Genomic DNA, 25,015 nt, shown 5'->3' on the forward strand with positions numbered 1-25,015 from the left:
TCCGGGCTTCATTAGCATAAGCGGGGAGCCGCCATTTTTAAATCCCCGCTGCTTCGAACCCCGTGCAGCGCGGCTACACGGGGTTCAAACTAGGTAGTTCGGACTAGGGTGCCTATTCCGAACTACCGGTACACCTCGTTTCACGAAGAGTAACGGTAGTTCAGAATAGGACCCTAGTCCGAACTACCTAGTTCGAACCCCGTGTAGCCGCGCTGCACGGGGTTCGAAGCAGCGGGGATTTAAAAATGGCGGCTCCTCGCTTATGCTAATGAAGCCTGGGAAATTCAAATCCCGGACTTCATTAGCAAGTGCGGTATGCCTACATTACCCCGCTAGTTCGAACTAGCGGGGTAGTGTAGACATACCCTAGTTCAGATTAACTGTTCCCCCCCCCATATTCTACCTCGGAGCCAACCCCCGAACTCCCACCCAGTACCCCCCCGTACTCTACCTCGGAGCCAATCCCCGCACTCCCACCCAATACCCCCCCGTACTCTACCTCGGAGCCAGCCCCCACACTCCCACCTAATACCCTCCCGTACTCTACCTCAGAGCCAGCCCCCACACTCCCACCCAGTACCCCCCCGTACTCTACCTCGGAGCCAACCCCCGCACTCCCACCCTATTCCCCCCGTACTCTACCTCAGAGCCAGCCCCCCCACTCCCACCCAGTACCCCCCCGTACTCTACCTCAGAGCCAGCCCCCGCACTCCCACCCAGTACCCCCCCCCGTACTCTACCTCAGAGCCAGCCCTCGCACTCCCACCCAGTACCCCTCCCGTACTCTACCTCGGAGCCAGCCCCCGCACTCACACCCAGTACCCCCCCGTACTCTACCTCGGAGCCAGCTCCGGCACTCCCACCCAGTACCCACCGTACTCTACCTCAGAGCCAGCCCCCCCACTCCCACCCAGTACCCCCCCGTACTCTACCTCAGAGCCAGCCCTCGCACTCCCACCCAGTACCCCTCCCGTACTCTACCTCGGAGCCAGCCCCCGCACTCACACCCAGTACCCCCCCGTACTCTACCTCGGAGCCAGCCCCCGCACTCCCACCCAGTAACCCCCCGTACTCTACCTCGGAGCCAGCCCCCGCACTCACACCCAGTACCCCCCCGTACTCTACCTCAGAGCCAGCCCTCGCACTCCCACCCAGTACCCGCCCCGTACTCTACCTCAGAGCCAGCCCCCGCACTCCCACCCTGTACCCCCCCGTACTCTACCTCAGAGCCAGCCCTCGCACTCCCACCCAGTACCCCCCCCCGTACTCTACATCGGAGCCAGCCCCCCCACTCACACCCAGTACCCCCCGTACTCTACCTCGGAGCCAGCCCCCGCACTCCCACCCAGTACCCCTCGTACTCTACCTCGGAGCCAGCTCCCGCACTCCCACCCAGTACCCCCCGTACTCTACCTCGGAGCCAACCCCCGCACTCCCACCCAGTACCCCCTGTACTCTACCTCGGAGCCAACCCCCGCACTCCCACCCAGTACCCCCTGTACTCTACCTCGGAGCCAACCCCCGCACTCCCTCCCAGTACTCCCCCGTACTCTACCTCGGAGCCAACCCCCGCACTTACACCCAGTACCCCCCCGTACTCTACCTCAGAGCCAACCCCCGCACTCCCACCCAATACCCCCCGTACTCTACCTCAGAGCCAACCCCCGCACTCCCACCCAATACCCCCCGTACTCTACCTCAGAGCCAACCCCCGCACTCCCACCCAATTCCCCCCGTACTCTACCTCGGAGCCAGCCCCCGCACTCCCACCCAGTACCCCCCGTACTCTACCTCGGAGCCAGCCCCCGACTCCCACCCAGTACCCCCCCGTACTCTACCTCGGAGCCAGCCCCCGCACTCCCACCCAGTACCCCCCCGTACTCTACCTCAGAGCCAGCCCCCGCACTCCTACCCAGTACCCCCCGTACTCTACCTCGGAGCCAGCCCCCGCACTCCCACCCAGTACCCCCCCGTACTCTACCTCGGAGCCAGCCCCCGCACTCCTACCCAGTACCCCCCCGTACTCTACCTCGGAGCCAGCCCCCGCACTCCCACCCAGTACCCCCCCGTACTCTACCTCAGAGCCAGCCCCCGCACTCCTACCCAGTACCCCCCGTACTCTACCTCGGAGCCAGCCCCCGCACTCCCACCCAGTACCCCCCCGTACTCTACCTCGGAGCCAGCCCCCGCACTCCCACCCAGTACCCCCCCGTACTCTACCTCAGAGCCAGCCCCCGCACTCCTACCCAGTACCCCCCCGTACTCTACCTCGGAGCCAGCCCCCGCACTCCCACCCAGTACCGCCCCCGTACTCTACCTCAGAGCCAGCCCCCGCACTTCCACCCAGTACCCCCCCGTACTCTACCTCGGAGCCAGCCCCCGCACTCCTACCCAGTACCCCCCCGTACTCTACCTCAGAGCCAGCCCCCGCACTCCTACCCAGTACCCCCCCGTACTCTACCTCAGAGCCAGCCCCCGCACTCCTACCCAGTACCCCCCCGTACTCTACCTCAGAGCCAGCCCCCGCACTCCTACCCAGTACCCCCCCGTACTCTACCTCAGAGCCAGCCCCCGCACTCCTACCCAGTACCCCCCCCGTACTCTACCTCAGAGCCAGCCCCCGCACTCCTACCCAGTACCCCCCCCGTACTCTACCTCAGAGCCAGCCCCCGCACTCCTACCCAGTACCCCCCCGTACTCTACCTCGGAGCCAGCCCCCGCACTCCCACCCAGTACCGCCCCCGTACTCTACCTCAGAGCCAGCCCCCGCACTTCCACCCAGTACCCCCCCGTACTCTACCTCGGAGCCAGCCCCCGCACTCCCACCCAGTACCCCCCCCGTACTCTACCTCGGAGCCAGCCCCCGCACTCCCACCCAGTACCCCCCCGTACTCTACCTCGGAGCCAGCCCCCGCACTCCCACCCAGTACCCCCCCGTACTCTACCTCGGAGCCAGCCCCCGCACTCCCACCCAGTACCCCCCGTACTCTACCTCGGAGCCAGCCCCCGCACTCCCACCCAATACCCCCCGTACTCTACCTCAGAGCCAGCCCCCGCACTCCCACCCAGTACCGCCCCGTACTCTACCTCAGAGCCAGCCCCCGCACTCCCACCCAGTACCCCCCGTACTCTACCTCGGAGCCAACCCCCGCACTCCCACCCAGTACCCCCCCGTACTCTACCTCGGAGCCAGCCCTCGCACTCCCACCCAGTACCCCCCGTACTCTACCTCGGAGCCAACCCCCGCACTCCCACCCAGTACCCCCCCGTACTCTACCTCAGAGCCAGCCCTCGCACTCCCACCCAGTACCGCCCCCGTACTCTACCTCGGAGCCAGCCCCCGCACTCCCACCCAGTACCCCCCCCGTACTCTACCTCCGAGCCAGCCCTCGCACTCCCACCCAATACCCCCCGTACTCTACCTCGGAGCCAACCCCCGCACTGCCACCCAATACCCCCCGTACTCTACCTCGGAGCCAGCCCCCGCACTCCCACCCAGTACCCCCCCCCCCGTACTCTTCCTTGGAGCCAGCCCTCGCACTCCCATCCCCTGGTTCATCCGGGTTATCGCCACGGGCGGTTTGTTTCTGGTCCACAGACAGGTCTGCGTGGATCAGGGTGGGCCGTGGGCCACCACTGCTCTATGGTGATTGTTCTGTAAAAGGCTGCCGAAGACACCCTGCTGCAGACTGGAAGAGGCTCCTGGTAGGCAGCACTCCTGCCTGCTTCCCGGGGCTTTGCAAGGGGAGACTTAGAACCACAGAGCCCCGGGACGGGCAGAGCCCTCAGGAGTCAGCGAGTCACCCCCCGGTTGTTAAAATTCGACACTTGCCAACAAGGACTTAACAAGAATTTGAACTATCTCACCCTTTACCAAGACAGTTTCCCCAATTATCACCTGTAATACCATTAACTCACAAACATCCCACTCTCCCTACCTTTAATATCATCAATTCACAGACACTTACCTTCCTTCCTCCCCCTCCCCCCCCTGCATCCGCCTTCTGTTCTGCAATGTGATTTGTCCTTTTCATATTTGTTCATTTTTTTAATTGTATCCTTTGGTATATATGGTTGTGACTACTTTCTTCCACTATTTGATCTGAGGAAGTGGGTCTGGCCCACGAAAGCTCATCACCTAATAAACCATCTTGTTAGTCTTTAAAGTGCTACATTGTCCTGCATTTTAAGTCATTACTGTGAGCCTGGAAAGAGCACCTACAACGATGGCATCTAGTGGGGGCCTTTCGGGCAGTGATAGGGACACAAGCTGCAGGGGCAGGACCCGGCCATGGGGGTGGGGGGGGGTGCTTTGTTGTATTTGAATTTGAATTGTAGAATAGCAGGCCAAAGTCCCTTGGCTTTCCCATGCAGAGCTCAGACTGGCTTCCAGGGGCTCTGGCACCAGAGGCAGCAGGGCGAGCTCAGTAGGACTAGCGTGACCCTGACCCTGGTGCTAAGACCTTGCGCAGTCCGGAAGCAGACAGAGGGCGTGGTGAGGCAGCGCTGCATGCATGGGGGACCCCTCCCAAACATCATGCTCCATAAGCAAGCCCAGCCTCCTGGAACAAAAAGCCCGGCTCGGCCTTGTGCATTGCGGGTGGCTCTGGGGAGGAGCAGCTTCAGCAGCCGTGCCCATGTGCTTGGAGTGGAGCGGAGGCCCGCTCTCAGCTCAGGACTGGGCTTAGGAGCTCACATCGGTTCCAGCTTGGGCCGCGCTGTGTAGGCTCACGTTCCAATCACCCCACCCAATCTCCGCTCGCTCACAGATACAAAGGTTGCCAGCAGCCGAGCAACGCTCAGAGGCCAAGGCTATTTCATGGGCGTGTCGGCTTCCCTGCAATTTGGCCTTTGCCTTCTCATGGCACATATTTGCTTCAAGGGCATTTGTCTATCGGGGCCACGATCACTGGCTCTCTCAGGCAGATCTGGCCACGGCCGTTTCCCTTGCAAGACGATGACGTGTGATGTGCATGACAGTGCTGGGCTACACTGCAGGACTGGGGACTTAGCAGGGCTTGCCTGACAAGCACAGGATAAACTGCAACCCATTTCTGACTCACGCCTAGGGCCTTAAGCCACATGCTGTGTATTTACCCAGTGCTTATCCCTCCCCTGCTGTCCCGAGGACACTGTATTGCGTTGCTCAGCTGTGCCTATTGCTTACAGCTGGGGGAGTGGGGTGATGGACCTGCTCTCCCATGGGACAGAGCCATAGACCTGCAGGCAGGAAGGGACCATGAGCACTCACTAAGTCCATCCATGTTCTTTTTGCTTTGTTAGCCCGGCTGAGGCTGGGAGCCTTGTTTGCAATGACAGCAACTTGTGTCTGGCAACTGTTGCATACTTGGCGTGCAGCAGCTGTTGTGTGTGGAGGGGCAGGAGCCCAGCCAGGGATGGAGGCGTTCCTCCCACTGGGGCGGGGACAGACAGATGGGCTCCATGCAGAAACCGTGCTAAAGGGCAGCTCCACTGGCAGCCTGGCTCAATACACAGCCCCAGTAGAAAGCCCAGCTGGGTTCCATTCCACAGGGCGGAGCGAGGGTGAGAAAGTGACTAACAACAACTAGCACCAGATTCAAAGCACTTTGTGCCCAACCCATCCCGGCCACAGAGGGCGAAAATGACTAACCCCCCGCAGGAAGCTGGCGTACTCACAGATGTCTCCTAAGCCTGCAATGGTTCCCCTTTGGTCTGGCTGTTTCAGGGTCCAGCATGGAAAAGAAACTTGAAATCAGCCTGGCAGGTTCCTGTCGCTTACTGTGATCCAACCTTGTCACAAGCGCAATGCCTTGGGTGTCCTTAACATCTGTTCTGGGGCCTATCTGGCTACACCAGGGCTACGTCTAGACTGGCAGGATTTTCCACAAATGCTTTTAATGGAAAAGTTTTCCGTGAAAAGCATTTGTGGAAAAGAGCGTCTAGATTGGCACGGACGCTTTTCCACAAAAGCACTTTTTGCGGAAAAGCGTCTGTGCCAATCTAGACGCACTTTTGCGCAAAAAAGCCCCGATCGACATTTTCGCCATTGGGACTTTTTGCGCAAAACAAATCTGAGCTGTCTACACTGGCCCTTTGCGCAAAAAGGCCTTTTGCCCGAACGGGAGCAGCACAGTATTTCCACAAGAAGCACTGATTTCAGACAGTAGGAAGTCAGTGTTCTTGTGGAAATTCAAGCGGCCAGTGTAGACAGCTGGCAAGCAGCTGCTTTTGCGGAAAAACTTGCCAGTCTAGACACAGCCCAGTAGTTTTCAACCTGGGGCCCAATCAGCACACAGCTGCAGCTGTGATTTTTCTCAAGGCCATATGAACATCATAGATATTGTGCAGATAAACAGGCTGAGAACCACCTTGCCTCTAAACCAACATGTAGGCTGCAACAACAGGAGGGCTGGATATCAGGGCTGACCTGCACTTGGGACTGGGATAACGGGATGGGCACAGGTCATGTGGAATCAGCATTGGCATAATTGTGTTGGGGAGACACCAGGACTGGAATAGTTGTGAGGGGGTTGCAGCAGTTGAGCAGTGTGTGGGGATACTTGCCCAGAGGGACCTGCCTCTAGTCTCCGGGCTGGCAAGTCTTTGCTTCCATGAGCTATTAAACAGCACCTGGTGTCTTGGCATCAGCTTTAGTAAAATGTAGGATGGTCCAACAGCTTGTTTGCCTCCCAAGAGGGGGTGTAAAGTCACCAGCCACTTGTGTGCCATGTTACACCATCTTATTCTGCAGGTTTCACCTTGAAGCCACAAGCTGTTTGTTCTCTCCCCAACTGCAGCTCAGGCTGCCTAGGACAACTTACGTCACAGCTTATTTCTTGGATCCTTCCCTGTGCCTGCCCCCCTGGGTTAATTAATACAGAGATCTCCCTATCTCCCAGGACTGGAAAGGCTCTTGAGAGGTCAGCCAGTCTACTCCCCTGCCCTCATGGAAGGGCCAAGTATCATCCCAGGCAGATTTTGCCCCAGATCCCTAAATGGCCCCCTCGAAAATTGAGCTCACAACCCTAGGTGTAAGCAGGCTCAAACCACTGAGCTATCCCTGTCTCCCCGCAGGTTCTGCCCTTCAGTTGCAGTGGGGTTGCCTCAGGGCTTTAGCTGGTGTTTCAGTCCTGCAGGGGCAGCAGCAGGACTTGGAGTGCCTGCCTCATGAGACTTTGTATAAGGATATTAAAATGCGGTTAATCGACTAGTCGATGGAATTTCTCGTTGATAGGCACTTCCACATTCCTGCTTTGAAATGCAGAACTCCACGCGGGGGGGGGGGGAGTCCCGCTGACTCTGGGCTGCAGGCGGGTGCCTGCTTTGAAATGCGGGGGCTCTTGTGCATTTCAAAGCCATGGAGCCTGGGGTCAGCGGGGGACTCCCTTGCAGGCTCCAGGGCAGCTGCCCCTTTGCAACATGCAGAGGCAGCGTTTTAAAGGAGCAGTTACCTCACAGCTGATCCTCCGCTCAGCTGTGAGGTGGCTGCCCCTTTGAATCACAGCCTCCGCTTTTCAAAGGGACAGTGGAGCCCGGGGTCAGCTTGGGACTCCACGGCTGCCCCTTTGAAGTACCCCTTCTCCCTCCCCTCTTTGCTGCCTCTATCTGATAGAGTCAGCGGGGAGAGGGGATATCGATTAGTCAACTCGTCTTTAGCATCCCTACTTGGAACTCAGCTTGCAGCCCCCACACGGGTTTGAAAGTATTTCCCAGAGCTCACTCCAGACTGAACTGGAGCCCTGCTGTCCCTCCTCCTGCCCCAGGCAACCCGGCTGGGAGGGGAGCCTTCTCCTTTGCAGCTCCTGGCTCCCCATGTGCCTCAGTGACAGTCCAGCTCCTTCTGCACTTCATCTGAACCCTTCCCATCAGCTTTCCAAGGGACGGGGCTGTGAGCAGGAGGCAGGCGCTGGCCAGGGAATGGATCCCACGAACAACATCCTGCTGTGGCCCAAGAGGAACTAGGAGGTGGCCAGGCAATTCCTGGGGCCAGCCACAGCACGAGCGCAGCACGTGTGACTAGGGTGAGCAGCGAGGGAGGCGAGGGACAAACATACCCGGCCGGGCAGCAGCTCTCCGTGATCAGATCGGATCAGTTACACCGCGGATGCCAAGAACCGAGCCAGTGTTTTCAGGGAGCGTTTCCTGCGAGTCGCCAGGGCTGGGCTCGCTCCGAGTCCCCCAGCTCAGCTCCCTGCCATGGCAGAGTCACCCCAGGGAACCTGTGCCCCGTGCCATGGGCCACCCCAGGGAACCCCTCCAGGTCACACACCCCTGCAGCACCTTGTACCCCAACCCCGCCCTCGGCTCGGCCCAGCCCCGGCGGGGTGCCGCGCTCTCCCCCCTCCGGGCTGGCGGGCGCAGGGGCCCGGAGCGCTGCGGGCGGTGCGCGGCTCGCCCGGCCCTGATTGGCCGGGGGCGGGGCCCGAGGTGCGGGCAGCGCCGGGCCCCGGCCGCCCACCACTGGGGCCGGGGCTGCCCCTCGGCGCAGCGATGGAGCGCGCCCGCCCGCCCGCCGTCTCGGTCTCGCCGCACGTGGACCTGGTGCTGGGCGCCACGGCCTGCTGCCTGGCCTGCGTGGTCACCAACCCGCTGGAGGTGGTGAAGACCCGGCTGCAGCTGCAGGGCGAGGGGCGGCCGCGGGGCACCTACCCCCGGCACTACCGCGGCGTGCTGCGGGCGCTGGGGGCCGTGCGCCGCGCCGACGGGCTGCGCGGGCTGCAGAAGGGGCTGGCGGCCGGGCTGCTCTACCAGGCGCTGATGAACGGGGCCCGCTTCTACTGCTACTCGCACGCCGAGGACAGCGGCCTGACGCGGCGGCCCGGCGGGACCGTGGCGGCGGGGGCCCTCGCGGGGGCGCTGGGCGCTTTTGTGGGCAGCCCGGCGTATCTGGTGAGTCCCCGCCGCGCCGCCCCCGCACGGGCCCTGGGGCGCGGGGCCCTCGGGGAGCTGGCGCTGCCGCTGCGTTTGCGGAGGAATTCGGACCCTTTGCGCTCGGCCTCGGCTGGGGGAAGGCAGGTGGCTGCCTGGGCCAGGCGGAGACAGGACTTGGGGCTTGCCCCTCCCAGCACGCCTGGTGCGAGTCCCAGAAGGGCCCAGGCGGCGGTGCTGGGCGCCAGGGGTTATCCCAGGAGCAAGGGGGATATTGGGGGCACCTCTTGGGGGAGCCTGCGCCCTTCCCTGCGCTGGGTGCAGAGTCCCCTCCAACACACACGCTGCTGGGCTGCATCTTGGCTCCATTTTGCATGGAGATTCCAGGCTTGTTCGAACTCCGAGTACAACCCCCGAGGTCCAGGCAGCACTAACCCCGCGAGCCAGGAGCAACCCCCCAGGCCAGGCCATGCCTCGCCACGTTCGCCAGAGGCGGGAATCGCACCGAGGGGCAGGGAACAAACCAAACCGGCCCCAGACAGAGAAGGGGCAGGGGAGGCCGACCTGGACCTCAGCACAAGGTTCTGTGAGAAGGTTGCACCACCTGCCCCATCCATACACTGGATGCTGTCCGAACTAGCTGGCCCTGTCCAAGCCCTGGGGAGTTTAACTGCACCCCCGTCTCTGCTTAAGCTGGAAACGCTGGGACGCTCCGGAGAGGATTGTGGGGTCCCGTGCTACCTGGCTCATGGTGTCTCCTTGGTAGAGGTGGCCGTGCCTGTGCAGATAGGCCCCAGGGCCTCTGAGAGGAGTGGGTCAGACTGAAGGGGCAGCGGACTGGCAAGGGAGACAGTTGGCTCTGTAGGATGAACAGGCGTCGTGTTCGGGCCGCCTCCAGCCTGTTTCCAGCTGGCCAGGTTTGCATCTGGAGTCCCTGTGAAGCACCTGCGTGATGCCCCCTTTGCTAGCTCTCCTGTGTGCAGAAGGCTCAGAGCCCCTGCAGGAATGCCACAGTGATGGCTCATAGGGGCCCAGCAGGGAACTTGAGTGGGGAGAGCAGCTGGCTGGCTCCTCTGGCACAGCCATCCCCGCCAGCCCACCTCTGTGCTGCAGGAGGAGCCCGAGTGTTTCCAGAGCAGTTTGGGCAGGTGGGCTGCACACGGAGCGAGTTCTGGAGGAGACTTTTGGCACCCGGACACCTGGGTTCAAGTCTTAATAAGGTCGAGGGGGAGGGGGAGGGGGGCTGGTCTTGGCAAGTCCCTATCCATGCACCTTGCAGAGCTCCCCCAAAACGGGAGTGCTCGCTGCCTGCCTGGACAGCCCTGGGAGTGAGATGGGCCGGAGCACTGCACGTCCTGCCACATGGGCCGGAAGGAGCGGGGGCAGACGCGGGAGACTGGGCCAGGGTTAAGAAGCATTACTAGAAGGCTGTGTCTAGACTGGCATGACTTTCCGCAAATGCTTTTAACAGAAAAGTGTCCATGCCAATCTAGACGCGGTTTTGCACAAGAAAGCCCCGATCGGTTCTCAGCTGTCTACACTGGCCCTCTTGCGCAAAAGCATTCATGCAAGAGGGCTTTTCCCGAATGGGACAGTCATTGTATTTGCGGAAGAACACTGACAACCTTACATTAGATCATCAGTGTTCTTATGCAAATTCAAAGCGGCCAGTGTAGACAGCTGGCAAGTTTTTCCGCAAAAGCGGCCACTTTTATGGAAAAACTTGCCAGTCTAGACGCAGCCGAAGTGTAGAGGGAACCCAAGATTAAAGCAGAGGGGCTGTGGGTCAGACTGGCTTAGCTGTAGTGGGCAGCTCAGGACTGCACCCGCCAGAGTTCTGTGGGTCAGGACTGGGGACATGGCAGAGTTAGGGGGAGGGTGGGGAAAATGAATGAGAGAAACCATCCAGCCTGGAGTAAGTGCTCTAGGCAGGGATGGCAGGGTTTCAAGAGTCTGGTGGGAGGCTCGCTGTGGGGTGCGCAGCTGCTCGATCCGGAGGGTGACTCAGGAGCAGCATCTGAACTCAGCAGAAATGCAGCATTGGAGGGTCTGCAGGCTGTGTGTGTCTGTCCTGGGACTGCCGCTGTCGCTCCCCTGCAGCCTGAGCTGAGGAGCTGGTGACCTTCACCCAGCCCTCTAAAGAGGATGTTCCTTGGGCTCTGAGGAAGAGCAGAGACTGGGGGTTGGCAGCTGCAAGGGAAGAAAACAGGGTGGCTCCAAGTCTGAAAAGGAGCCAGGTAGAGACCTGTGCAACCCACAGCCAGCTCCTCTCTGGGGAGACAGGCAGGCTCCAATGAGGCAAAGCAGGGCAGGGGGCTTGACTTGATGGCTACAACACGTTGGCCTCTAAGACACAGACACCTAAAGTTAGGCTCCTAAATCCAAGTTTAGGTGCCAAATTTAATGGCTTGATTGCTCGAGGGAATCCCAGGACCACTTCCAGCAGCTCCCCTGCATAGCGGAGGGGCAGAGGAATTGCTACGTGCCTCAGGCCAGGGTCCAGCTGCTCTAATGTTGGGTCCCAGCACCAGCTGCTCCAGAGGTTGCAATAAACCCCCCAGGAGGGCAGGTTAGAGAAGAAACTTCCTGTTAGGTTATGCCTGAGGGGGAGGCTACCCCAGTGGGGGACTATTGACAGCAGCACATGGGTTTGGGACAGGACCTCCTGGACTTGGGCTCTTTGTGGCTGAGGATGGAGAGCAGGGTGCAGTCCATGGGAAGTGGGTGCCCTGCTGTTTCCCAAATCACTAGGACAAGTGGCAAGTTGGGGCCTGGATCGTCGCTCCTTTACTGGAAGAGAGGGGGAGGAGCGGGAGTGGTTCAGTGGGGTGGCGCCCGCTGGGGCCTGAGCCAGCCCCGCTACAGGGGTGTCTGACTCGCGTGGAGCGGCTGGGTGCAGCCTGGCCACTTGCTCCTTTCTAACGTGGCCAGTTCCCTTTAATCACGACAGGTCAAAACGCAGCTGCAAGCCCAGACAGTGGCAGCCGTGGCTGTGGGGCATCAGCACAACCACCAGGTGAGCAGGGGGCTCTGGGATCTGCCAGCGTCTTCCCGGTGGTGCCTGTGTGCTAGCGCCGGGGCTGGGAGGGTGCAGGCTGTGCTGTGCACATGTCGGGGTTGGGTACCCAGGGGAGCTGCAGCTGCCTCTCTGCAGGCCTCTGGGTGTCAAATTCGCCCTGGGACCTTGCAACAAGTGTCAACGTGTCGTGCTCCAGAGGGGCTTGCTTGAAGCCAAGTTTGATTTACTGGTTCACAGGCAGAGAGAAACGGGGTTAAAACAATAGAAGCCAAAACACCTTCTGTCTCCCCTCCCCTGAGCCTCTGCTTGCCAGCAGGCGCGCACGACCCAGGCAGCCTGTCCCCCCAGCAGGGTCTGCCCGCTGCCCTTTTAGCCCTGCCACGCCCCAGGAAAGCAGGATAAGGGACCTCAGGAGGGAGGGTGGTGGGGTGGATTCTGGAGTGGACGTGGGGATAAGGCATTCGCCCGGGGGGCAGGCTCAAGCCCCGCCCACCCTGGGGGCAGCAGGACAGCCGACACTGGCTGGCCCAGGGATCAAGCTGGCTCCCCTACCCAGAAAGCAGGAGTGAGCTGACCCCCTGTGGCTTTGTGCTGGGCAACTGAACCTGGCCAGGCTAGTTTCTACATTTCTGCCCTGGCTTCGTGGTGGTGTCCCACTGAGTACAAGGGGGTTGATGATTCTGTCATCAGCCCTTCTCCATGGGCTCTGCAGGAGTTAACCCTTAGCTGCCTTTTGGCCAGCGATGCCTCAGCGTTCACACCCATCGAGATTCGGTCCACTCCGAACTCTCACGGGGCAGAATTCCTGTTCTCCGCAGTAGGGCCATGTGCACAGCGCTATGGGGACTGATGCGAGTGTGTGTCTGTGGGTTTTGTGTAGTAGTTCCATGTGTGCCTGCATGGATGTGGAAGTGCATGCGGGGTCTATGTGTGCAAAGAAATGCCTGGGTGCGTAGGGGCAGCAGATGTGTATGCCTGCATGCCAAGGAGTGGGTCGAGGAGCTCCAGGTGAGCGGTGCGGGGGGGCCATGGGGCCTGACACGAGCGTCTCGCTGGGCAGGGATCCAGGGGTAGGGTTGGCCTATCCCCTTCCAGTGGGCCAGTCTCCTGCCCCAGCCTTCTCACATGTGTGTGCAGTGGATGTGATCTGCGTGGCAGAGGCGTGTGCTCATGATGCATGTGTGACATGCAGCAGCACATGCCAGATCTGTGTGCTGGACATTCTGTTTGGCCTGCGGAGTGAGGCCTCCTGGCATCCGAGGAGCGGGGAGCCGCTGGGTCTTTGTGCGTGTTCCCCTGGGACTCACTTGTCCTGTTTCCTGGGCACCCCTGGCTGAGGCTCCTGCTGCGGGCTTGCTCTGTACAGAGCCACTCCCAGCAGTGCGCCTGTAGCTGCCCACACCGAGTGTTTTGCTACAAGAAAGTTGCTGAATTGGAGGAATGGGCCTGGCGGGGGGGTTGTCACCGGCCATTTGTTGCTGGCGCTTCTGGTGACGTTGGCTGCACCGGGCTGTTTGCCTTTCTCGGCACGGCAGCCCACACGACGCAGGTTCCAAGGTCCTCGGCACTTGGATTGGCTCCACTCCTGGGGGCGGTGGAGGCCAAGGCCCGGGACTGTGTGTGTCTGTCCCAGGCTGTCACCTGGGAGGGGATTGTGGGAGTGGAACCCTGCCAACCCCTGGCTCCTCTGCAGGCCTGGTGATCTCAGACACCAGCTGGCAGGCAGCCTCTCTGCCAGGCTGTGTCCTTGGCACCAGGCGGCCTGGGCTACATCGGAGCCCCAGGCCCTGCCCCCGGGTACTGGATCAACCAGAGATCCCTAAACCCTCCTGTTTCCTGCCACCTCAGTGTCCCATCATCTGTCTGACTCTCTGCCCAGGGTGTCTCCAGTGCCTTTGAGACCATCTACCGGACGCAGGGGCTTGTGGGCCTGTGGCGAGGGGTGAGCGGTGCCGTACCCCGCGTCATGGTGGGCTCTGCGGCGCAGTTGGCCACCTTCGCATCAGCCAAGGAGTGGGTCGAGGAGCTCCAGGTGAGCGGTGGGGGGCGGGGGGCCTTGCGCGTGGAGAGCTGGGCAGGGATCCAGGGGTAGGGTTGGCCGATCCCCTTCCAGCCGGCCAGTCTCCTGCCCCAGCCCTTGCCTCCGCAGAGGGGCACTTCGCAAGAGGCCCGTTTCCCAAGCACACGCGGGTCCAGGGCCCTCTGAGGCCAGCATGAAGCCCCAGCCTGGTCTCTAGGGCCCTCAGTGTCCCGCGAGCCAGTCGCTTCCCACGCAGGGCTCCTGGCCTTCGTGTGCCCCAGGCAGGAATCCCAGCCGGCCCTGTGGAGTGACCCGCTGCCGGGGGGCCGTGCAGAGCACTAGCTGGAAAGGCAGCCGCCTGCAGGACCCGCTCTGCCGTCGGGCGGCCGCGTTGTCTTCCTCGCACCAGATTCATTCACGGGGTTGCAGAAATAGGCCGGGAAGGGGCGGGACCAGGACACTTCTGTGCCCCCCCACAGACCCTGCCTGGCCGGCTGGCGGGGGAGTGCCTGGAGTCTGCCCCTGCCCCTCCCCCTTGGCGCCTAGCGAAAGCCGCCAGGTGTCCTGCCAGGGGCGCATGGTGCCCGGAGGGGAGGAGACTTTGCGCCTCCCCAGGGCCTGATTGGCCATAGGGCAGGGGAGCGGCAGGGTGTCCGTGGGCCGGATCCGGCCCCAGAGCCTCTTGCCCGCCCAGCCTTGGCGACAGTGGCACATCCCCCATGTCGGGTCAGACTCAGCCCTGCTGGGCTGCCGGGTTAACTCACAGCCCCGCCCCCTGAGAGGGGCAGCGGCTGCGTCTGGGTCTCAGGGCCTGCCCTGCCCTCGCTGGCCTGATTGACAGGCAGCTTTGCTCCGAATATAACGCCGGCTGGTGTCCTCCCCTCGACCCCTCGGCCCTGGCGCTGACTCGGCGCTTTCCCGCCATGAGATCAGCAGGGCTCTGGGCCGTGCTGCTTGGGGTGGGGAGCTACGGGAGCACCCTACCGCTCCCAGCCCGCAGAAGAACCACCAGCTGCCTCCTCTCCTGCTAGTTGTGCCACTTGCTGCTTTGACAGGCCCAGCTGCTGCCCCCAAGGCCAGGAACTAATTGCATCTGTCTCTAGGGCAGCGGTTCCCAAACTTCGGCATCACGCCCCCTTTTGAGAAACCTTCACGCTCCCCTCCCCAAAAAATAGCAGCAAAAGTTGGGGTGGGATTGACTGGGGCGTGTGGCTGGGTCGCCTCGCGCGCCCCCCCGCTTGGGAACCCCTGCTCTAGGGACAGGCTCTGCACTGCGGGTGGATCAGCACTCGTGCTCCGTAGAGTTCACAATTCAGATCCAGGGCTCCAGTTCGGCCCATTAGAGAGGTGGCGGGAACACCCAGGTTGGGGGGATCTGGCTCCGCTTTTCAGCACCCCAAGCTCAGGGGCAGGACTGGCAGCAGATTCAAGGGTTTGATTTGACCTAGGACATAGCAAGGGGGGGTTTGTGAAGTTTGGAGTTGGCGTCACCTTTCCAGCCCTTGCCAGGAGCTCCGGGATGGTCTGCGGCCGCGGGGAGGGGGAGACCCCGCCTTTGGGCCTGGCCTGTCTCCACCCTGAGTGAGCAGTGGGTCTCCTCCAGGTGTCTTGGACTCCTAGGCAGCCTGCTCCTAGCTAAGATTTAACCCCCCCGCCCCCCGGCACATACACACACGCTTACCTGTCTCCTCCCTGCGTGCGTGTCTGTGGGCGCCCGGGCGGTGTGATGTTCTTCCCACCGGCTGCCAGCGCTCTGTCTCCTCCCTGCGTGCGTGTCCGTGGGCGCCCGGGCGGTGTGATGTTATTCCCACCGGCTGCTGGTGCTCTGTCTCCTCCCTGCGTGTGTGTCCGTGGGCGCCCGGGCGGTGTGATGTTATTCCCACCGGCTGCCGGTGCTCTGTCTCCTCCCTGCGTGCGTGTCTGTGGGCGCCCGGGCGGTGTGATGTTATTCCCACCGGCTGCCGGTGCTCTGTCTCCTCCCTGCGTGCGTGTCTGTGGGCGCCCGGGCGGTGTGATGTTATTCCCACCGGCTGCGGGTGCTCTGTCTCCTCCCTGCGTGTGTGTCCTTGGGTGCCCGGGCGGTGTGATGTTCTTCCCACCGGCTGCCGGCGCTCTGTCTCCTCCCTGCGTGCGTGTCCGTGGGCGCCCGGGCGGTGTGATGTTATTCCCACCGGCTGCCGGCGCTCTGTCTCCTCCCTGCGTGCGTGTCCGTGGGCGCCCGGGCGGTGTGATGTTCTTCCCACCGGCTGCTGGTGCTCTGTCTCCTCCCTGCGTGCGTGTCCGTGGGCGCCCGGGCGGTGTGATGTTCTTCCCACCGGCTGCTGGTGCTCTGTCTCCTCCCTGCGTGCGTGTCCGTGGGCGCCCGGGCGGTGTGATGTTATTCCCACTGGCTGCCGGTGCTCTGTCTCCTCCCTGCGTGCGTGTCCGTGGGCGCCCGGGCGGTGTGATGTTATTCCCACTGGCTGCCGGTGCTCTGTCTCCTCCCTGCGTGCGTGTCCGTGGGCGCCCGGGCGGTGTGATGTTATTCCCACTGGCTGCCGGTGCTCTGTCTCCTCCCTGCGTGCGTGTCCGTGGGTGCCCGGGCGGTGTGATGTTCTTCCCACCGGCTGCCGGCGCTCGGGAGAAGGGGGTTGATCTAACAGGTCCCGTGTCTGGCAGTGGTTCAAGGAGGGCAGCTGGATAGTGGCCTTGGCAGGAGGCATGATCAGCAGCGTGGCGGTGGCCGTGGCGATGACGCCCTTTGACGTGGTCAGCACCAGGCTCTATAACCAGCCCGTGGACGAGCGGGGCACGGTAAGTGTGCCCCTTGCTATGGGGCCGGAGGAGCTCGGGGCTGCCTCTGCCCAGGCCACATGCACTGGGGGCTGCGGGTACTTTCCATGGTCATCCCAGCAGGCGGGGGTCTCCACCAGGCAGGCGGGTGGGAGGCCAGGATCCCCACTTACCGATGGTGAAACCAAGACAGAGAGTGGCTGCAGAGATTCCTGGTTCACCTCCTGTGCTCAGTCCACTAGGCCGTGCTTCCCTGAGCATCTTCATACGCACCGATGTACCGAACACCCCCGACTTCACAGAACGTCAAATACAAATCCAGACCCTGCGTCTCACGGCTGGGCACAAGTGGCCAGTCCTGGACTAAGCCAACCCCCCCCCCCCCCGGTCACTGTGTGCCAGTCCCACTGCCAGCTGACCCCAGAATGTTGGGGGCTCCTTAGTGCTCTCCCTGCTGGCAGCTCCCAGGGCGTTCGGTGCAGGGCTGTTCATTTTGAAGGAGGAAAGAGGTGGGGCTTGGCTACTGGAGGACCCACCCACAGCCAGGTGCAGCGGATCAGAGCTGCTGGTTTGGCACCCAGTGTGGACTGGGGAGAAGAGGCAGGAAAGCTCCCGAAGGTGCCTGCACCCACATTGGTGTATGGTGCAGTCATACAGCCGCTCTTTGTGAGTGGATCCTCAAAGCTAAAAATGGGGGCGGGGGCGCTGGTGGATCATCCCTGCTGCTCCTAGCCCACATGAAAAGAAACAGCTGCCTCGCAAGGGGTCCAGAGATGGGGGGGACTGGGGAGGGTCAGGCTCCATCCTGTCCACAAAACCAACTTCTCGCAGGTTTTCATTTGAAAATAAAGGCCCCAGGTTCTGGCGCCTGTTCCTCTGGTGCAGTCTCGCGTGGGGTGTTTGGCAACAAGCCCATAGGGCTTTGTTACTGAGCCAGAGATTTTCAGCACTTGATGACTTTCATGGCAAAGAGGCGGACACAGAAGGTGCAGTGAGCTGTCCTGGCGGCTCAGGGCAGACTGTGCCAGAGCAGGGCACAACCTAGGAAACGGAAATGCAGCTGAACCTCTCTAATCCCTGGCAACACCCCTGGTCCGGCATCGCTGGCCATCTGTGGGCGCTTTGGTGCTGGAGTGTTCAGGGGGCAGGGCCAGGCGCGCTCCTGGACTACAGAAGAACAAAGTCCAGGAGCAGAGCCTTTGTGCCCCAGCCAGCCTCCGGGCTGGAGCAGTGCAGCTGCAGCCCCCAGGGACCAGAGCAGTAGAAGGGCAAGCATTGATCTCCCCTGGTCCAACGAAGTCCCTGCTTCAGGACCGGTCCGGTCCGGAGGGTGCTAGACCAGAAAGCGTCAGCTGTAGGAAAGGTATTTACAAAGTTAAAGCAGGTCAATTACCCCTTGCAAAGGGCTACACCTCTATCACCCCTACAAAGGAGTTAGCCTTAAGTTGCCAGAGGTCATCGAAGCTTCTGTAATAAGCAAACTCAGCGTGTCTCTTAGGCTAATTACCCCGGATACTGGGGTATAAAAGAAAGACGATTCTCCTTGGTAGGATTTTTTTAATCCTTCCTGGCTTCTGCTTCGAGGTTCAGATTGAGCTGCTGAAAGGAATTTGGTTCCAAACACCCTCTCCAGGGGGAGAGCGCAAGCGGCCAAGTCTGTTGTCCTTTGATGTTCCGCAGTGGTGGGCCAGGTGTTGAGGGGTTTTCATTGGCTGGGAGCCCACGCCTGCTGGAAACATTGTTCCACGTTTGTTAATAGTTGCTCCTGCGGACACCAGACAGTCGCACAGCAAACAGGCCTTCCAGCAGCGCCGAGTGCCGCAAGCAACTCACCGTGTTTCCTAAAGTCTAACTGTGTAACTCGAATACCTAGTTAGTGCTAGTGCACAGCTGAGCCAGGCTGGGGTGTGTTGTCCCTGCTGGTGAGAGCCAAGTGCCACACCCTGTCATTTGAGAGTGGGGAAGGAGGGCCCTACAAAATAGTCAGAACCACTCTGCCTCAATTTTTCCTTCAATAAAATGGGATGATATAACGTGGGCTTCCCCCATTCAGACAAGTCTGAGAGCTGATTAACCACTGTCTGCAGCACAGTGTGAAATAGCTTGTGTAGTGCGCTTGGGGAGGGGACGGCAGAGTTTTCAGTAGTGCTCAGCTCTAAACGTGCCTGGCTCTTCTGAAGATCTGGCCTTGCTTGGATGTTAAAGCAGGAGGCGGAGGGTGGAGTCACTGCTATATACAGCATTAGATCGTTGCTGGTATACGTGCTGGCTTCCGATGGGCCTGGGGGTGTTCAGCCCCCTCCAACCCAGGCCCTTCCCCCAAGTCCCCACCCTTGCCCTGTCTCTTCCTGCCCCACTCTTCAGCCTCCAGACCCCAGCCAATCAGCTGATTGTGGGGTGGGAGGAGTTGCTGGGCAGGTGGCGCTGACATTTACTGGCAGCTCAAACCCCTGTTAATTTGTTGAGGGTGCGCTGGGGCTGGTCGGTACCTGTGATCACTGGAGCCTCTGTCCGCTTCTGGTGTCCAAACATGGGAACGGATGTTAAATCAGGGCCAGGCAGGTGCCACAAGAATGAACTGAAGTCTGAGAAACAGAGAGCCGCCAGAGGCAGTTCCAGGCCCCGCCCCATGGGCAGGACCCACCTGTGGCACACGTGCAGCCGCTGGCGCTGAGGCTCCTCAGTGGCGCCTTGGCCAGGGCTGGACTGAGGCATGGGCGAGCCGGGCAGCTGCCTGGGGTGCCTGATGGCAGCTGTAAGGGGTGCGCGGGTCCCTGACAGCTGCCAGCAGGCGCCCGGCTCCCAAAGCGCTGGCCCCACAGCTGTGGGGCCCTGCACTGCCCAGTGCGCGCGCGCCAGCAGCGGTGGCTGGGCTGGGCAGCGCATGCGCCGTGCGCCCCGGGGGGTGGGCCTTGGGCTGCACGCCAGCAGACGTGGCCGGCCTGCGCATGCGCCGTGCGCCCCGGGGGAGGCACCATGCGCCCAGGCTCGGGCCGGCCCTGGCCTTGGCCACGCAGTCCAGGCCTTGGCCACGCAGTCCAGGCCATGTGGCCACGGCAGCAGTGCCTTCAGGGCTGACCCAGGGCCGTGTGAATGCAGTAGTGGTGCCTTCAGCCTCTGGGGCTACATGGCCACGGTGCCTCTTGGGTGGCCAGGACAGCGTTGCTGCAGCCGCTGCTGCAAGGGGGCACGAAGCCAGGTAATGTTTCCCCTCACTTCCCTCTCCCCCAAGACCCAGCACCCCAGCTTGCTCTGCCACCTTCCCTTGTTCTTGCATCCTACTCCCAGCCTGCTTCTGCACCCCAGCCCTATCCTACTTGCTGGCAGCCCTGACTCGTGCACCAGACGCCTCATTCTTGTCCCTACCCCAGAGCCTAAGGAGGCCCATAAAATCCACCAACTCCAGAACCCTAGAAAAGTAATTCTGGCCTATGGGAAGCCCTGAACCTCAGTCCCCTTCCCTTCCCCCGCGAGGCTGTGGCACCACAGCAGTGAGCGTGGCTGGCGGGGGAGGGTTGCAGGAGCTTTTTGCTTTTCACATGTGTGGTCAGCGACTCCCGACCCAAACAGGCTCCCGCCTCTCCCATAAATAAAGGAAACGGTTTGTGTTGGACCGAATGTTTCACTTTATTTAAAATGAAGTTTGATCGACTACCCTGAGCAAGTGAAAATTAGGTCCCAGGACCCAGCAGGGTCGTTCTCAGCCCTGCCCCTTCCACCTGAGGCCCCTCCCCTTCTGGGTCAGCCCGCAGCCACTTCCGAAATGGGACGTGACCCCCCTTCCAAAACCATTGCCCACCCCTGATCTAGAAGAGGGAGCTTGGCCCTGCTGTGGGGGCAGAGGCCTGGGCAGGTGGCTCTGCGGGGTCCCTTCCAGGCCTAGTGCCCTGGGCGAAGGGGCTGCCTGGGGAAGCGTGTGCTGGCAGCAGGCGGCTCTTTTAATCGAGCACAAAGAGACGAGACCCAGTGGCTGGAAGCTGAAGCTAGACCAGTTCAGATGAGCAATAAGATGCCAGTTACAGGCCATGGGGGGATGGGCAGTGGGTGCAGGTGGGGGGGAGGCAAGGCCCCAGCTGCCGCCCATTGGCCGAGGCCCCCACCCCGCACGACGGGGTGTTGAGGGCAGAACACTGCTCCTGCATCCCCCAAAGCACGGGGAGGGAGGGAGGAAACTGCATGGCCCCCGGCTCCCCAGCCCCGGAGCACAGGGGGGAGGGGCGCGCGGCCCCCGGCTCCCCACCCCCGGAGCACAGGGGGGAGGGGCGCGCGGCCCCAGTCTCTCTGGCCCCGGAGCACGGGGGGGAGGGGCGCGCGGCCCCAGTCTCTCTGGCCCCGGAGCACAGGGGGGAGGGGTGCACGGTCCCTGGCTCCCTGGCCTGGGAGCATGGGGGGGGGAGGCAGGAGCACAAGGGGGGCAGGTGCTTGGGCTGCAACGTTCACCCCCCCCCCAGCCCTGCAGAGGGCGTTCTGGGGCCAGGCTGGCGGTTTGGGAGGGCTGTGCCTGGATAACCATTTGGACGGCTCGTGGAGGGTTATGGCCAAGTCTCCATCGCTCGGGGTCAGGACGGGGTTTTCTAAATGCGCTGCCGGAGCCCGGCTGGACGTCGGCGCTTGGCTGGGGACGTTCCTGGCCGGGGTTCTCTGGCCTGTCTCACCCAGGAGGCCAGGCTAGATGGTCCTAGGGGTCCCAGGTGGCCTCACAGTCTGAGGGGAATTGCACGTAGACTGCAGGTTCTGATGCTGCTCCCTGTGTCCCGTCCCCAGGGCAAGCACTACCGAGGGCTCCTCGACTGCTTTGTGCAGATCTTCAGGAAAGAGGGCATCCTGGCTCTGTACAAAGGGATCGGTCCTGCCTACCTGCGCCTGGGACCTCACACCATCCTCAGCCTGCTCTTCTGGGACGAACTCAGGAAGCTCACCTACCGCCACCAGCAGCATGGAGTTTAAGCCCCTGCAGCCGTGTGGCAAATCTGCCCCGAAACCCCCCATCTGGGAACTCTGGTGCCCCCGGGCTAGCGGGGAGCTCCCAGGGGGCGGGGGGTGGGGAACCGGAGATTTGGCAGCCTGGGAGACCAGGAAGTCAGCTCAGGGCTTTCGGGCTGGGGAATCACGCCAGAGCTGTGGGGCTTGGGGAGGGAGGAGCAGCGTGTCCCAGCTCTGACACGACTCCCTTCTGGGACCTTGGACAAGCCCATAGCACTGCCCTGTGCCGTGGTCTCCCCACCTGAAACAGGGATCAGCCTGGCTGCTCCGCAGGCGGTTGTGAGGGTTACATGGCGCTTTGCAAAGTGCACGGATGCGAGGGGCCAGACGATACGTGTGCCAGGTGGATTACCCAGCACGCTTGGCCTCCGAAGGACGTGGAGGAGCCGGGGCTGTTTCCAGGCCTTGTCTGTGGAGGGGTTTCCCTGCTGCAAGCCTTGGCCGCCTTCCCTGAGGGATTCGTATTTAACCCATCGCGCCAGGAGCTGCCACAGGGAAGGATGAACTTGTGGCCACTACAGAGATTTCAGTCTGGAGGCAAACCCTGCAGCAGAGTCAGAGCGCTCTGTCCTACGGGCAGGTACCGGCAACACCTGCTCCCAGCGGGACCTGGCCTGCCCCAGACACGCCACAGAAACCAAAATCAACCAAGAAATGCACTGGGGAGAGGCCCCCCCAAGCTGTGACGCACTGGGGAGAGGCCCCCCCAAGCTGTGACGCACTGGGGAGAGGCCCCCCCAAGCTGTGACACACTGGGGAGAGGCCCCCCCCCAGCTGGGCCTGGAGGAGCCGGCTGCTCAGTGTGACGAGGGCCTTGTGCGCCCATGGGCAGGGGATGGAGGCCGGGCAGGGGGAGGCCATGCCAGGCTGGGTCAGGAGGGCCTGCTTCTGCTCTCCTGGGGCAGGGAGAAAAATGTCGCCTTGAGCAAGGGAGACGTCGGAGCCTTGGCTCTGACGTTCTAGGCCTGCCGCATCTCTGAGCCTTAAACTCCCCCTGCTTGAGTGCCCAGCAGCCGCTGGGTGCTGCTGACCCGGCGCTGCCCCGCTGCAGGCTCAGCTCAGAGTTCACTTGACTCAGCGGATGGTGTCAGGAGCCTGGGCCCGGCTCCACGGCGCTCGCTGCAACCAAATAAAAGATTTTTCTACTTTCTTATCGGGAGATCTCTCCAGCGGGTTCTTTCTTTGCTGCTGAGCCAGGGTCCTTCCCCTCTTTCTCAGGCCAAGCAGCTGCTTCCTCTGGGGCCATGGTGCCCAGAGCAGACCCACAGGACACCTGGGGGGATATTAGGGGCTGGACGTCATGTGGGGTCTCCGCTGAGGGAACGTGGCAGCAGTGGTCTCCCTGGCCCACTGCACCACCTGGAAAAGGAGGTGAGATCGCTGCAGCTGCAGCAGATTTGGACTCCCCCATCATTGGGCCCCATGAACACAGCAGGGTCCTCGCGGCCGGACGTGGCACAGGCTTCGCGGGGTGCTCCAGGGAACAAACCACCCAGCAGGAGGCCCCTGCTGGCAAAGCACAGCCGCCCAGCCCCGCCCCTCCCCGACAGCGCCCGTCTCGGGGGCCTCGCTGTACCCCCCCACTCAGTGGGCTGGGGCCGTGGGTGGGGTACAAGTCCCAGGATGAGTTCAGGGGGCAGGCTTGAGGGCTCACAGCTGGGGGAGGGGTTGGGGCTGAGCGCGTAAGTGGCCACCAGGTGAGGTTCGGGTCCCACGCAGCTGACTAGCAGCGCGCCCACAGCCAGCGGCCTGCACTTCAGTGCACGTCACAAAACGGTTCCGCACATGGACCGAAAAGATTAGAGGGAACATTGCTGGGCACCGGATCCTGCCCAGCTGCCTTTTGAGCTCCCTGTGGCCTTGGCTCGAGTGCCGCCTCCGAGCCAGGCAGCGCAATGCCTGTCGGGAAGAGGACGTGGGTTTGGGGGAGGGGCAGAGTGGGGGCACTGCAGTGCTGGGGCTGATGCACAGAGACCACCATTTTAACTCCCAGCCCCTGTAAGAAAGCCTCCGTGTTACCAGCATGGGGCCAGCGGGGGGGCTGCCCATTCCCCGGAGCTCTATGGCCTGGGGGCTGCCCCATGTCAGGACGTGGGACCCGCCCTTTAGTCATCCCAGGGGAAGCCTCTGGGCTCATCCCCTCTTGGGCCTTTGCCTGGGAAGGGCCCTTGGGACACCAGCTGCTCTGCTGCTTGCCGGGCCTGGGCTGGGGATGTTTCATCCTGGCTGGGCCCAGTGGCCTCTGCAGCCCCAGGGCCTGGTCTGTCTGCAGCCTCCAGCAGCTGCCCAGGTTTGGGAGCAGCCTGTGCTGCTTGCAGCAGCTGGCGGGAGGGGGCTGCACATTTCGAACCTGTGGGTGGCAGATGCAGCCCTGGTCACCATGGCCCCAGCTCTGATGTGCTTCCCCCCCCCCCACCAGGTGGCTGCTCCCTGGCATTGGTCTGCCCTGCTGCCTGCCGTTGGCTGCCCTGTTTTGCCCTGGAGCACGCCCGGGGATTCGCTCATTACCCCTTCCCCATAAAACAGGCTGCCCGTCAGCTGGGGACGAGCAGGGACTGGTCCCGGCTCATGCTGCTGGCTGGCTCCCTGCACGGCAGAGCCAGAGAAAAGCTTCGGGGGGCACCGAGTTAGTCTGGTACCGAAAACCAACCAATGGGCTGGCAGCACCTTCTAGACTAACAGAGCGTGAGCTTTCGGGGGCACAGCCCACTTCTTCAGAGGGCCGGAAGCTGTTGCTACTGTTTAGCCCAGCAGTGGGGCAGCTGGCTCCTGCGGAGGCGTGATCCCACAATCCCTGGCCAGGCGCCAATGACTGTGGCACGCTGGCAGGGGCAAGGGCGGGCATGGGGCTGAGGCAAATGGCTAGCTGGGAACACGGCACTAAGTCGCTAAGGGCTCAGGTGTCGAGCAGGTGCAAGTGTTTAGCCTGGTTTGCATGGGCAGATTTCAAAACATCTGCCGTGGCTGCAGTGTTGCCAGGCAGCCTGTTTTCGACCAGAGCACCCGCTCGAAAAGGGAGCGGGGCAGCTCCAGTCAGCACTGCCGGCTGGACTGCTAAGTGCGGTCGGTGGCGCTGTGAGGCTAAGGCTAGTCCCTACCTGCCTTGGCTCCACCCGGTGCCTCAGAAACCGCCAACAGGTCCAGGCCACCTGAGGTAAACCCACCCCAACAAATGTTGCCTCTAATTTTTCCATCCATGTGTGGAATAAATGTAATGTGCACCAAGGCATGTGCCAATGTGCACCAGCAGGAGAAAAACGCCAGCTGTAGGCGCTCTGCTCATCAGCAGGGCAGCATTTGAATCTCTCCTGAGCGGCCGCACAGACACTGAGCTCACATGGGCCCCAACACAGAGCCAGGTGGGACACTTG

At 62.0% G+C, this 25,015-nt stretch overlaps 1 protein-coding gene and 1 long non-coding RNA gene across 3 annotated transcripts in view; one reads left to right on the forward strand and one right to left on the reverse strand.

The window, feature by feature from the left end:
• The window catches only part of LOC142819404 (uncharacterized), a 32,567-nt gene extending 24,316 nt beyond the window's left edge, over positions 1 to 8,251 (reverse strand). The window contains exon 1 of the long non-coding RNA XR_012897276.1: positions 8,037 to 8,251. This is a non-coding gene — a long non-coding RNA (uncharacterized LOC142819404). The remainder of the gene's footprint in view (positions 1 to 8,036) is intronic.
• A 183-nt stretch (positions 8,252 to 8,434) lies between these two features.
• On the forward strand, positions 8,435 to 22,803 carry SLC25A34 (solute carrier family 25 member 34). 2 transcript variants are annotated; one of them, XM_075906329.1, is made up of 5 exons: positions 8,436 to 8,871; positions 11,801 to 11,866; positions 13,749 to 13,901; positions 16,548 to 16,682; positions 21,426 to 22,803. In XM_075906329.1, the coding sequence occupies exons 1-5, from the start codon at positions 8,473 to 8,475 to the stop codon at positions 21,606 to 21,608; spliced, it is 936 nt and encodes a 311-aa protein (XP_075762444.1). In that variant the 5' UTR covers positions 8,436 to 8,472; the 3' UTR covers positions 21,609 to 22,803. The 2 variants fall into 2 exon arrangements, with proteins under 2 accessions (XP_075762445.1, XP_075762444.1); XM_075906330.1 differs by lacking the exon at positions 11,801 to 11,866 and having other exon boundaries at positions 8,435 to 8,871.
• Positions 22,804 to 25,015: the final 2,212 nt, after the last annotated feature.

Source organism: Pelodiscus sinensis, chromosome 23 (assembly GCF_049634645.1).
Source record: "Pelodiscus sinensis isolate JC-2024 chromosome 23, ASM4963464v1, whole genome shotgun sequence".
NCBI lineage: Eukaryota > Metazoa > Chordata > Testudines > Trionychidae > Pelodiscus > Pelodiscus sinensis.